Genomic DNA, 11,831 nt, shown 5'->3' on the forward strand with positions numbered 1-11,831 from the left:
GCTTGTGTATAGATTTCTAAGGCAGCCAGGCTGCTGATTTCTTTGCTAAGTTCAAATGAATCCAGGTATGAAAATATAACAGATTAATAACTGATTTTTCCATGAAATGTTTGTATGCATAATTTATGCGGACATTTGTGCCTATGAACTGTTCGTAAATGACACCCACAACAGGAAATGAGAGCCAATGTTTTTACAAGTAATCCTTGAAGCTCAGAGGACATCCCTAACATGGCCTTTTCATAGTACACAGCTCTGACCTTGAACACTGACTGTCCAACCACCTGCTGTTGAAATCCGTTTTCACATACAGACAGTCAGAAGTAATCGGGTTTGGGGCCATGGTTTAACTCACCAGGTTGAGCAGTTGGCCCATTTGCTGTCGAAGTGGCCCGGGTTTAAATCTGCCCTGTGTTGCCTTTTGTTGTGTTGTCCTCCTGCTCTCTCTCTCACAGCTTTCCTGTTAAGGTAAAGACTAAAAGAGTCCCAAAGTATTTGGAGAAGAAGGCTGTTTCAAAGAGATTGTGGAGTTGAGTTTAAAGATCGTTTATCAGACAGGATGAACTGAGGTGACTCACCATGTCAAACCTGTTTTAATTCAAATGTAACATTTTCCAAGAATTGTTTCTTAAAATATTTCATAAAATCGAATATTTAAATATGTGATTTGTGATCATAAGAAGACATTTTGTTCCAGTAGTGGTAAAGAATTTGTTTTTCTAAGGATGTTTTGTTGTGGGATGACTGCTCCAGTCGTCATTGTGTGGGCGAATGCGTCTTTCTGTTGATGGCTGCAGATTGTTCTGACTAACAGTGGATCAATGTCTCAAAGGTTGATTTGTTGTTTGTGCGCTCTGCAGGACACTGACCTGAGTTCAGCTCAAACCGCACAAATCTGCCTGTGTGAACACTCACGGCTCTACCTGGTCAAGTAAGACCCAATCTTTAATTTTATTCTTTTTCTGCTATAACAGTGAAATATGCATATGGTAGACTAGAGTAGAATATCGTGTTTGTGATGCCACACAGCAAACATGCTTTAGTGAAGGAAATGTCTCATCTTAAAAATGTTGATGATCGATCGATGATAGGGAAAATGTTTCTGGTTGTTTTGAACTTTACACACTTGTGACTTTATGCTATCCTTGTATTCAGTATTGATGTTTAAAGAGTATATTGTATTTTTGTTGATCCTGGCTGCTGTTTTTAGCAAAGTTAATGCTCCACATGTTCCTGGTGTTTTGTGTTAGTTTATTGGCTTTGGGGTTATTTTAGTTCTCTCTTAGATTGCGTTTTGTCTCTGTGCTAGCAGTGTTTGGAAAGTTTGTCTAAAAGAGCTGACGGTGGATAGAAGATCCGGCTTTGTACAAATGAGCAGTTGAAGATGACAAAGATGGAAGGAACTCTTCTATTTGTCTTGTTGTTATTCTAATAGTGTATGTTCATTCTATAAAAGACATACAAAATAATAGATCAATGGAAAAGTTGATATATACATCCATATATGTACATACAGTACATCAAAAAACTATATTCCAATCACAAGAGTCCAAAACTACAGTTCAATTAAATTTTGTTTATATAGCACCAAAGGTGAAGACCCTACAAGAATATAGAGGAAAAAAAAGAGAAAATCCCAACAATTAAATGAACCCATATAAACAACCCCTTGGTGACACTGGGAAGGAAAAACTCCCTTTTAACAGGAAGAAATCTCTGCCAGAACCAGGCTCAGAGAGGGGCAGCCATCTGCTGCGACCCATTGGGAGTGAGGGGAGGGAGACAGGACAAAGCCATGCTGTGGAAAAGAGCCAGAGATGAATAATAACTAATGACAAAAAGCAGAGTTGTGTATAAACACATAGTGAGTGAAGAAGAAACACTCCCCCAGCAACCTGACTATGGGAGGATTCAGGGTCACCTGATTGAGCCCTAACTATATGCTTTATCAAAAAAAGGAACATTTTAACTCAATCTTAAAAGTAGAGAGGCTGTCTGTCTCCTGAATCCAAACTGAGAGCTGGTTTTAGAGAAGAGAGGGCTAAAAGCTGAAGGCTCTGCCTCCCATTCTACTTTTATATCCCATAGGAACCACAAGTAACCCTGCAGTCTGAGAGTGAAATGCTCTATTGGGGTTATATGTAATATGAGGTCTTTTAGAAAAGATGGGAATGATTATTTAAGACCTTGTATGTGATGATAAGGATTTTAAATTTGATTCTGGATTTAACAGGGAGCCAACAAGAGAACCCAGTATGGGAGAAATATGCTCTCTCTTTCTAGTCCCTGTCAGGACTCTTGCTGCAACATCAACATGCATCAACCGAAGACTTTTCACAGAGTTTTTAGGACATCCTGACAATAATGACAAATGTCCAGCCTAGAAGGATTAAATGCACAAACTAATTTTTCAGCATCACTCTGAGACAGGATATTTCTAATTTTAAAGATGTTGTGCAAACTGAAGAAAGCAGTCCTACATATTTGTTTAATATGGGCATCGAAGGACATTTCCTGGTCAAAAACAACTCCAAGGTTCCTCAGAGTGTTACTGGAGGCCAAGATAATGCCATCCAAAGTAAGTATCTGGTTAGACACTGGTTAGACGTTTAGGGGTTTTGTCTTAATTTAGAAGCAGGAAATTAGAGTTCATCCAGGTTTTTATGTCTTTAGGATTTTCTTGCAATTAAACTAATTGGTGTGTGTTATCTGGGCTCATGGATAGATACAGTTGTTTGTCATCTGCATAGCAGTGAAAAATGCTATGCTATGCTATGCCTTTGATGTTACTGCCTAAGGGGAAGCATGTATAATGTAAACAGAATTGGTCCTAGCACTCAACCCTGTGGAACTCCATAATTAACCTTGGTGTGTGAATAAGACTCTCCATTTACATGAACAAATTGGAGTCTATTAGATAGATATGGTACAAACCACTGCAACGCAGCACCTGTAATACCTGCAGCATGTTCTAATCTCTGTGATAAAATATTATGGTCAACAGTATCAAACTCTGCACTGAGGTCTAGCAGGACAAGCACAGAGATGACCCCCACTGTCAGAGGCCATAAAAAGATCATCTGTAACCTTCCCGAACTGAAACTCTTCAAATAAAACATTCCTATGCGTATGATCAGTTAGCTGTTTTACACTCTTTCAAGAGAGTTATCTACTGTTGATTTCATTCTGACTTATGAAAAATGCACTCAATTGTATGTGGTAATAAATACAACTTGTGCTTGAAATTGGCAGACTTCCAATAAAATCTTAGAAAACTGAAGTCAAATGGACTGAGCTGCAATATTATAAGCTCACTTCTTGCTCGTCCTTTTTCCAGGATGAGGTTTGCCGATTGCCTGTTGGTTCTGGTGTTCCTGCCATTCCTCTCTGTTGCCATCGCTATAGACATCTGCTCTGCCAAACCCAAGGACCTCTCTCTGGAGCCATACTGTGTCTATCGCAGCCCTGAGTTCTCTGACGGACCATCGCTGGAGCCTGAGGCAGTCCCTAACTTCACCAATCCCCGAGTATGGGAACTGTCAAAGGCCAATGGACGCTTTGGTCTGTCACTGTACAAACAGCTGGCTCTTGGCAGGAGCCCCGAGTCTAACATCTTCATGTCCCCCATCAGCGTCTCCACCGCATTCGCCATGACCAAACTCGGAGCTTGCAATGAAACGCTGAAGCAGATCATGAAGGTGAAATGCTGCATCATTGTGATCCTTTAGTTGTAGATGAAGACAACCGCACCCCCAACCCAAAGCTTTTGTCAAAATTTTCCCAAGTGCTTTTTTAACAGACAAAGGGATTTTCAATATAGCATTTTGAATCATAAATCATTTCTGTTTGCACACAATATTAAAATAATTTCAGAAAAAAACAAAATTTACCAGTATTGGTAGGTCTTAACATCCAGCTTTATGTGAATTAAAATGATCAGCGTGCTAAAACAGAGCTTTTAAATAAAGCATTTCAAATAAATCATAAATCAAAACATAACTTTAATCTAAGAACACCATCTGCACAGTAGTGGGAGTGTTATGCTGTGGGAATGCTTCTCTCTGTTTTGAACTGGGAATCTCATTTAGATGGGGGCAATTATGAAGAAAGGATATATGAAGATTTTGACAGAAAACGTCAAAGAATCCATATCAAAACTGGGTCTCAGTCATTGCATTGCCTTCCAACGCAACAACAACAACCCAAACATACGTCGCTCCTGGTGAAGAACTGCAGGCTGCTATCCAGCAAAAAAAGATACACGTTTGACTTTTAGCATTGCAATATGATGATGATCATGATAACATCATGATAATGATGTTATTGTGTGCAAATAGAAACAATTTATGCTTTCTGAAGGAAACTAGTATGTTGGAAATGCTATCATCTGCTCTGTTAAAAGCACACTTGGGAAATACTTTTTTTTTAAATTACATTTTCGTAGGGTGACTAATAATTCTGTCTTCACCTGTTTTAGTTTTGAAAGTTAGTCTGTCCATTTTTACACAGGACTGAAGCAATATGTTTCACGCAGTCAAAACAGCAGAAATCTTTGCAGCAGACAGACTCACACATTCAGTGAGCCGCTATATTTGCCTGAATTCAGTTTTTGAATAGAAACTAAAATCTTACCAGTGATAGCAGTGTCTGTTTGGAGTGGTTCAGGTGGGTTGTCTATCAATCGGAACGTCGGTGAATCAGTCCTTTATTCTACAGTCCACGTGTTGAAGTGTCCTTGGGCAAGATACCCCTCAGTTCCCCTATTCATTGGAGTGTGTCTCTGAATTTTAGATAAAAGTGCTTAAGTATAGATAAAAGCACTGCATGAATGTGTGTATGTGATTGAGTGAATGAGACTTGTATTAGAATATCCTTTGAGGGGTCACAATTGAGTAGAAAGGAGCAATATAAGTACCAGTCCATTTACCACTGGCACCACATACCCATGGCATTATGGGACAGTCTGCTTCAGATCATGAGCTGTTTCTCTCCTTCTTTATAATGTTTTCTTTCCATCATTCTGGTACCAGTTCATCCTGGTTTCTTCTGTCTGCCTTTATGGGAGAGGACCGTAGAAAGGACCGTCCTCAATCGCTCTCTTAAGCACGTGACTGTTTATTTGGCAACCTGTAGAGCTTTTGCTATCTTTCGGATATCTTTCAGACCACATATCGAAAGTTTCAATTTAAAACTATGAAATGGAAGTTTAGCACTTGGTATCAACTCCAGGTTTTACAATCTGCCTAGTTTTGTCATGCAATACCAGGGGAAGAGGTCTTGCTGGGCCATGAAAATGCTTTTCATTAAACTGTCCAATAACTTTTGAGCCTGTAAAAATTCAGGGAGTATGCATGAAAATGGTTGTAATTCACAAACAGTTAATTCACAGTTAATTGACCTACTTGAATTAAAGCTGAAAGCCTGCACTACAATCATATCTTGATTGTTTATTTAAAAGGGTTGTACATGGCCTGGTAGACGAAGCACCTCACGCAAGAGATGCATCCTAGTCAGATACCCAAACTACCTCACCTAGCTCCTTTTAATGTGGGAGAATAGCAGCTGTACTCGGAGTCCCTCCAAACTTTCTGAACTATAAGAGAAAGGCCAGCCAATCTTCAGAGAAAACTAATTTTGGCAGTTTGTATCCATGATCTCATTCTTTCAGTCACTATCCAGAGCTCATTACCATAGATGAGGATGGGGACGTAAATCGCTTTTACTCTCACACACCACAACATACCTGTACAGCTTCAGCATCAGTGCAGAAGCAGCCACAAACCATCCCCAATCTCCCCTCTCCACTCACTTTTGAACAAGACCCGAAAGATACTTGCTTAGATACTTGAGGTGGCAATTTGTTCCTGATCTGGAGTGAGAGTTTCACCCTTTTCCAGCTGAGAATCGTGCCCTAAGACATGGGAGGTGTAATATATCTACGTCAATCCTGAAAGCCAGAGACTATATTCTGAGACCGCCAAAGCCTTTCACCATTTGGTAATACTTAGAAGTTCTGTCCATAAAAAAATGAACAGAAGTTGTGACAAAGACAAAGCTGGAAAAAGTTCAACACTCATCAGGAACAAGACCATCTTACTGACAGCAATGAGGACTTTCTGTGGCACCTCCCACAGGATCCCATGAGACACAGTCGAAGGTCTCCTCCGACTCCACAAAGCACATGAAAATGGGTTTTTCATGCATTTTCGAATATTCTTAAAAGGATAACAAGCTGCTCCAGCATCTCAAGACTGTGAGAAAAACTTTCAGTTAAGTTAGTAAATTTTATTTATATAGCTCAACCACACCAGGGACCTGCAACTGTGAGTTCATCCCCAGTAATCACACTCATCCTCAGCCTCTGCTTATCCTAGGGCTTCTGATGCTCCCAGTGCACACTCACATACATTCATGCAATTACCTTTTTCTATACCTAAGCACTTTTAACCCAACATTCACACACTTACACTCTGATGGATGCACTGGGGGCCACTCGAGGTTCAGTGTCATGCCCAAGGATATTTAGCTATGCAGGCTGGAGGAGCCAGGGATCAAATCCCTTTCTTGTTAGTAGATAACTAACAAGAAACGGGGCGATCGTGGCTCAAGAGTTGGGTGTTTGTCTTGTAATCGCAAGGTTGCTGGTTCGAGCCCCGGCTCGGACAGTCTCGGTCGTTGTGTCCTTGGGCAAGACACTTCACCTACCGCCTACTGGTGGTGGCCAGAGGGGCCGATGGCGCGATATGGCAGCCTCGCCTCTGTCAGTCTGCCCCAGGGCAGCTGTGGCTACAACTGTAGCTTGCCTTCACCAGTGTGTGAATGTGAGAGTGAATGAATAGTGGTATTGTTAAGCGCTTTGAGGGGTCCTGAAAAGCGCTATATAAATGCAATCCATTATTATAACTCCCTCTACCCCCAGAGCCACAGCTATCCCAATTTTGTAGCTCAAAATAAACTTTTGATTTTCTGCAGGTATTTGAGTTTGATACCATCAAAGAAAAGACATCGGATCAGGTCCATTTCTTCTTTGCCAAACTCAACTGCCGTCTGTACAGAAAGAAGGATGAAACCACTGAACTAATATCTGCCAACCGACTGTTTGGAGACAAATCATTAACCTTCAACGAGACATACCAGAACATTAGCGAGACAGTGTACGGAGCCAAACTGCTGCCTCTCAACTTCAAGGTAAAAAGGAAAAGAACTCAATTTGAGACAACTTTGAACTCTGGAGCCTAGAATTTATGATGCTGCCAAATATGAATAATAATAATAGTCAAAGAATCGACATCCTACAATAGCCCAGAGTAGAGTGGTTGGTCGTTATGGCCTTTGTCTTTTCTTCAGGTTTATTTTTGAGAGGTCAAACGCTTTGAGGTTTGACTTCAACCACACCGACTTACGACAGCTGTCGAGTTTCCAGAAAGCCAGTCGCACAAATACAAACAGTTTATACTGATGAGATGATTAAATGAACCAGCAAGCCTGGAAGCCTGGATCCCCCAGTGTAGCAAATGTATTCACACTGTAAGCTTATAAAGATAGTGGGTGGACCTTTATATTGTATCAATATATAGTATATATGTGAACTATTTAGTTTGAACATCTGGATACTTTAAAATTCAGGAAAGTCAGGCTTAGAAAAAAACTTTGTACTGATTAGGATTGGGAGTGGTGTGAAACAGAAACTGCCTCGCTCAGTTTAAGGTATACTGCACCTTTAAATAGTTAACATTAAAATCCCATTTTCCTTAAATCTCTAGGGAGGCTGAGATTGCAAATTTAGCATTATTCACAAAAGGGCATTGATCTGTCTTACACCAGTTATACTGATAACCTTGTGTCTGTGGTGTAGGAGAACCCAGAGAACGCCCGGGTCACCATCAATAACTGGATTTCCAACAAGACAGAGAACCGAATACAGGACACGCTGCCAGCTGGGTCCCTGGATCCCACCACAGTCCTGGTGCTTGTGAACACCATCTACTTTAAGGTACTTGAATACCAAATACTGCAGCTCAAACTAAATTATTTTTGTCTGCATGCTCCATACATCATTATTGCAGGGTTTGTACCTGTAAAGTGCCTTGAGGCAGCTGTCATTGTGATTTGGTGCTATACGAATGCTGCAATTTGATCAAAATGTAAAAAGTTCTTCCTTGTTTTTACACTAATATCCTTATAGAAAGTAACCAGAAGGGAATATTTATATGTTAGTCAGGACCATCATCTCAAAACATGGAATTCTAATGGAAATATCGCTGCATTTCCTAAAATCCATATTACATTTTTTTCTCACTCTAAAACACCTCACCCATTGAAACTTTGTATTTTAAGATTAAGATCTGAGATTGAAATAAGGTTTTTAAAGATGTAAAATAACAGGAATTTAATCTCTGGGCAACACATTGGTGCAGTGCTTGGATTAGTGGTTGATGAGCGCGTTATAGCTTCCACTTTCTTGAGTCTGCTTATGTCTCAGTGAGTAAATTTCATGTAGTGAGGATAAGGCACGCTCCAGTTCAGTCTATGAACCAGCTTTTTCTTTTTGGACATGTACTTTATTTGATTTAGTGAAATTACGAAGCCTTTTAAGTGGTTTTTGAACCCTCCTAATGTTTTCAGTACAGCCACATACATTTTCAGCTACAGGCACAGAACGGTAAATGGTTGGGGGTGATGGTATGGAGGGAAACACACAGCATAATTGCTTTCTCTAAAGTCTCAGTATCAGTATCAAGGGATATGCATTCATTAAACATGGGTCAGGGGTCAGGTGGGAACGTCAGAATTGTCAGACTTGGAGTGAGCCAACAGGGAGCTTGTATAATATAAGAAAGTGAGCACACTTTCTGCCTTTTAGGGTCAGTGGAAGCACAAGTTTGATAAAGACCAGGTGTTCAACACAGACTTCCATGTCAGTGAGAGTCGCACCTGCTCCGTCAACATGATGTACCAGCAGACCAAGTTCAGGTACAAGTATTTCCCTGATGATCATGTGCAGCTGCTGGAGATGCCATATCGTGGAGACGACATCACCATGGTGATCATCCTGCCAAGCAGAGACACCACACTCAGTCAGGTAACCCGTCTGTGTTTTCAGCTCATCTTGTCTACTGTTTATAATTATGTTTCAGTTATAAACGACTTAGAAAAATACAACCATAACATTTTCTGTCCCTTTCACACAACATGGAAAAGAGCAGTTTCAAAATGATAAGATAATTATAATTGCTATCAGACCTACACTGATGCTGCTTATTATTGTTTTTAACAAAACTTTTGGGCTCTTTTGCCTTCATTGAATAGTACAGTGAAGACACATAGGAAAGCAGGGAGAAAGCAAATGGGGAAAGACACACAATTAGTGGCCTCAGGTCAGAATTGAACTAGGGCCCCTGCTACTCCTACTAGTTATTTCACACTTAAAGTGGCCATAATACTAATTAAAAAGGAATCATTATTACATTAAGCAGAAATTCAGAATGTAAGTAACAAATAAAAACTTTTGGTCTTTTGTCCTGCTACTTTTTCTTTATTTTTGAGCTACAGAAAAAATGCCTTTTTAAAGATATGTAGTAATTTAAGAGTCAAATGTTGACTGGTGCATATTTCATTGCTGTTGTACTTCACCTCTGTGCTATGTGTACTTGTTTGTTGAGGTGGAGGAGAGTCTGGACCTGGCAAAACTGAACAGTTGGTTGGATCAGATGAAGGAAACAACTGTCTCTGTTGAGGTCCCTCGCTTTAAAGTGGAGCACAGCTTCAGCTTGAAGGAGAAGCTTAAGGAAATGGGATTGACTGACCTGTTCAGCTCTGACAAGGCCAGCCTGCCAGGTACTTAAACCTGAACTTTGGATCTCAGTCCAAAGTCCACATCAACTGAATTAAAAGTGAATTTGAGTATTATTTTTGATTATACCATTACATAATCAAATATAATTGTTATACATGTTATTCAATTATATTTGGTCAATCTGGTCAAACATGATACATTTGGTCCAAACATTTAACAGTCTGAACATGTTTGGAATTTGGGGAAACCTGCAGTCAGCGGAGACTCAAGAAGTCACTTGGATGAGTGACGAAACATTTCTCCCACTGAAAACGCTACGTCCAGATGAACACAATCAACTTTGGGGGATTTACTTACCTGGATGATTGAGCATGCATCAAGACGAAAGGAAGACTCTCTCCAAAGACCAAATTATATTATTTACTGAAGATTCATGTCATTTAAATCAGGTTGTGATGCAAACATAAATGGAGGAGACCCTGCAGCATGGTGTGTTTTCATGGCTTCTATTAAGTGGTCTGCGTTTTTATTCTGAATATAGAAGGGAAGCAGAAAAAGTCAACTTGACCTGTTGTTGGTTTTGATTATGGCAGTTATAAATGAACAGTTAAGAAAAACCACAAAATTCCTTCTGTGTTTCAGGGATGCTGGAGGATAGCAACTTTGGGCTCTACATCTCAGATGCCTTCCATAAAGCTTTCCTGGAGGTCAGTCAAATACTATCTACATCACTTAGAGCATGTTTTACATTATACAAGTCCTTTTTTCCAAGTGTGGGTCGGGACCATTGACTGTATTCGAATGATCAGCGTAGCTTCCAGGTCTGAGAAGCAAAGCCAATGCAGAAGTATAAAAAGAAATTGTTTTCCTATGAGCTTGCAGGTTTTCTTGGTTATTTCAGTTCTGAGATGGTAAAAAATATGACAAACTGGTGGGTGATGGCTACATACATTTCTACATACTATGATCAGGACTAAGGGGTGAGGGGTGCTTCTGTAATGAAAGACCACATTTGAGTGGTAGTGTTTCCATTTTAAATGTTTTTTTTTATTTTATTTTTTTTAACGATTTGTCTTGAATTTCCAGACCTTTTTTGGAAAAAATGCTTTTGCCTTAAATGTTATTTTGGGCCTTTTTTTGTATATCATTTCGTTTGGTATTAAAACATAAACATCTAAATCCATATTGGTATCCTGACAGTTGATATAAATTCAGAGAGATGCATTTATACGAGTACATCTCTCAGACACAGGTTTTAATTTGAGTTAATAAGCAACTGTGTGTGCTGTTGCAGGTGAATGAGGAGGGCAGTGAGGCGGCAGCAGCCACCGCTGTGGTGGCCGCTGGACGCTCCTTCAATCCGTACAGGGAGGTTTTTACAGCCGACCGGCCGTTTCTGCTGCTCATCAGAGAGTCCATCATCAACACACTGCTATTCACCGGCCGTGTGGCTGATCCCTGCAACCAATAAAACCCTACACATGAAGCGATCACTGCTTTGTTAAAAGCCGCAAATCGTAAAAATATAGTAATAAATATTTCAAAATGTAAATATACTGCATAACAATTCGGCACTGTGCTGTATGATGTGGAGCTAATGCAAACTTCATTTTACAACATTATACACTACACACTCAAGAGTGGGGTTTTTGATTTTTAGCCAAAGTTTTAGACGTTTGTTCTGTACTTCAACTTCATTTCATTTCATTCCATCCATCCATCTGCGGTGGCAGCAGCCTAAGCAGAGAAGCACAGTCCTCCCTCTCATCAGCCACTTCCTCCAGCTTGTCCGGGGGAACACCAAGGCGTTCCCAGGCCAGCCCGCTGGTGTATGGTGCCTTGGTGCTTCTCCCTCATTTCCCAACAACACGTCACAGCAGTTAGATTTATCCAAGCTTGGGACCGGCGCCGGGAATCCACTAGCTGATCACCCCTGACGATGGGTTCATGTCTCCTCTTCCCGGTCTCAAATCAGCGATCAGGGTGACTTAGAAAAGATGCAGCTTTCAAAAGTGTTTCCACAGTAAATGATTTA

At 40.3% G+C, this 11,831-nt stretch overlaps 1 protein-coding gene across 2 annotated transcripts; it reads left to right on the forward strand.

Annotated features, from left to right (window-relative positions):
* The first annotated feature begins 860 nt into the window (after positions 1-860).
* Positions 861-11,434, forward strand: serpinc1 (serpin peptidase inhibitor, clade C (antithrombin), member 1). Of its 2 annotated transcripts, none has more exons than XM_085250959.1 (8): positions 861-931; positions 3,338-3,698; positions 6,973-7,188; positions 7,856-7,993; positions 8,864-9,082; positions 9,663-9,837; positions 10,439-10,503; positions 11,091-11,434. In XM_085250959.1, the coding sequence occupies exons 2-8, from the start codon at positions 3,339-3,341 to the stop codon at positions 11,265-11,267; spliced, it is 1,350 nt and encodes a 449-aa protein (XP_085107085.1). In that variant the 5' UTR covers positions 861-931; position 3,338; the 3' UTR covers positions 11,268-11,434. The 2 variants fall into 2 exon arrangements, with proteins under 2 accessions (XP_085107085.1, XP_085107086.1); XM_085250960.1 differs by lacking the exon at positions 861-931 and adding an exon at positions 2,464-2,578.
* The last annotated feature ends 397 nt before the right edge of the window (positions 11,435-11,831 follow it).

Source organism: Mchenga conophoros, linkage group LG17 (genome assembly GCF_057382185.1).
Source record: "Mchenga conophoros isolate Kocher_MC1m ecotype Shallow Benthic linkage group LG17, M_conophoros_male_GT1.1, whole genome shotgun sequence".
Taxonomy (NCBI): domain Eukaryota; kingdom Metazoa; phylum Chordata; class Actinopteri; order Cichliformes; family Cichlidae; genus Mchenga; species Mchenga conophoros.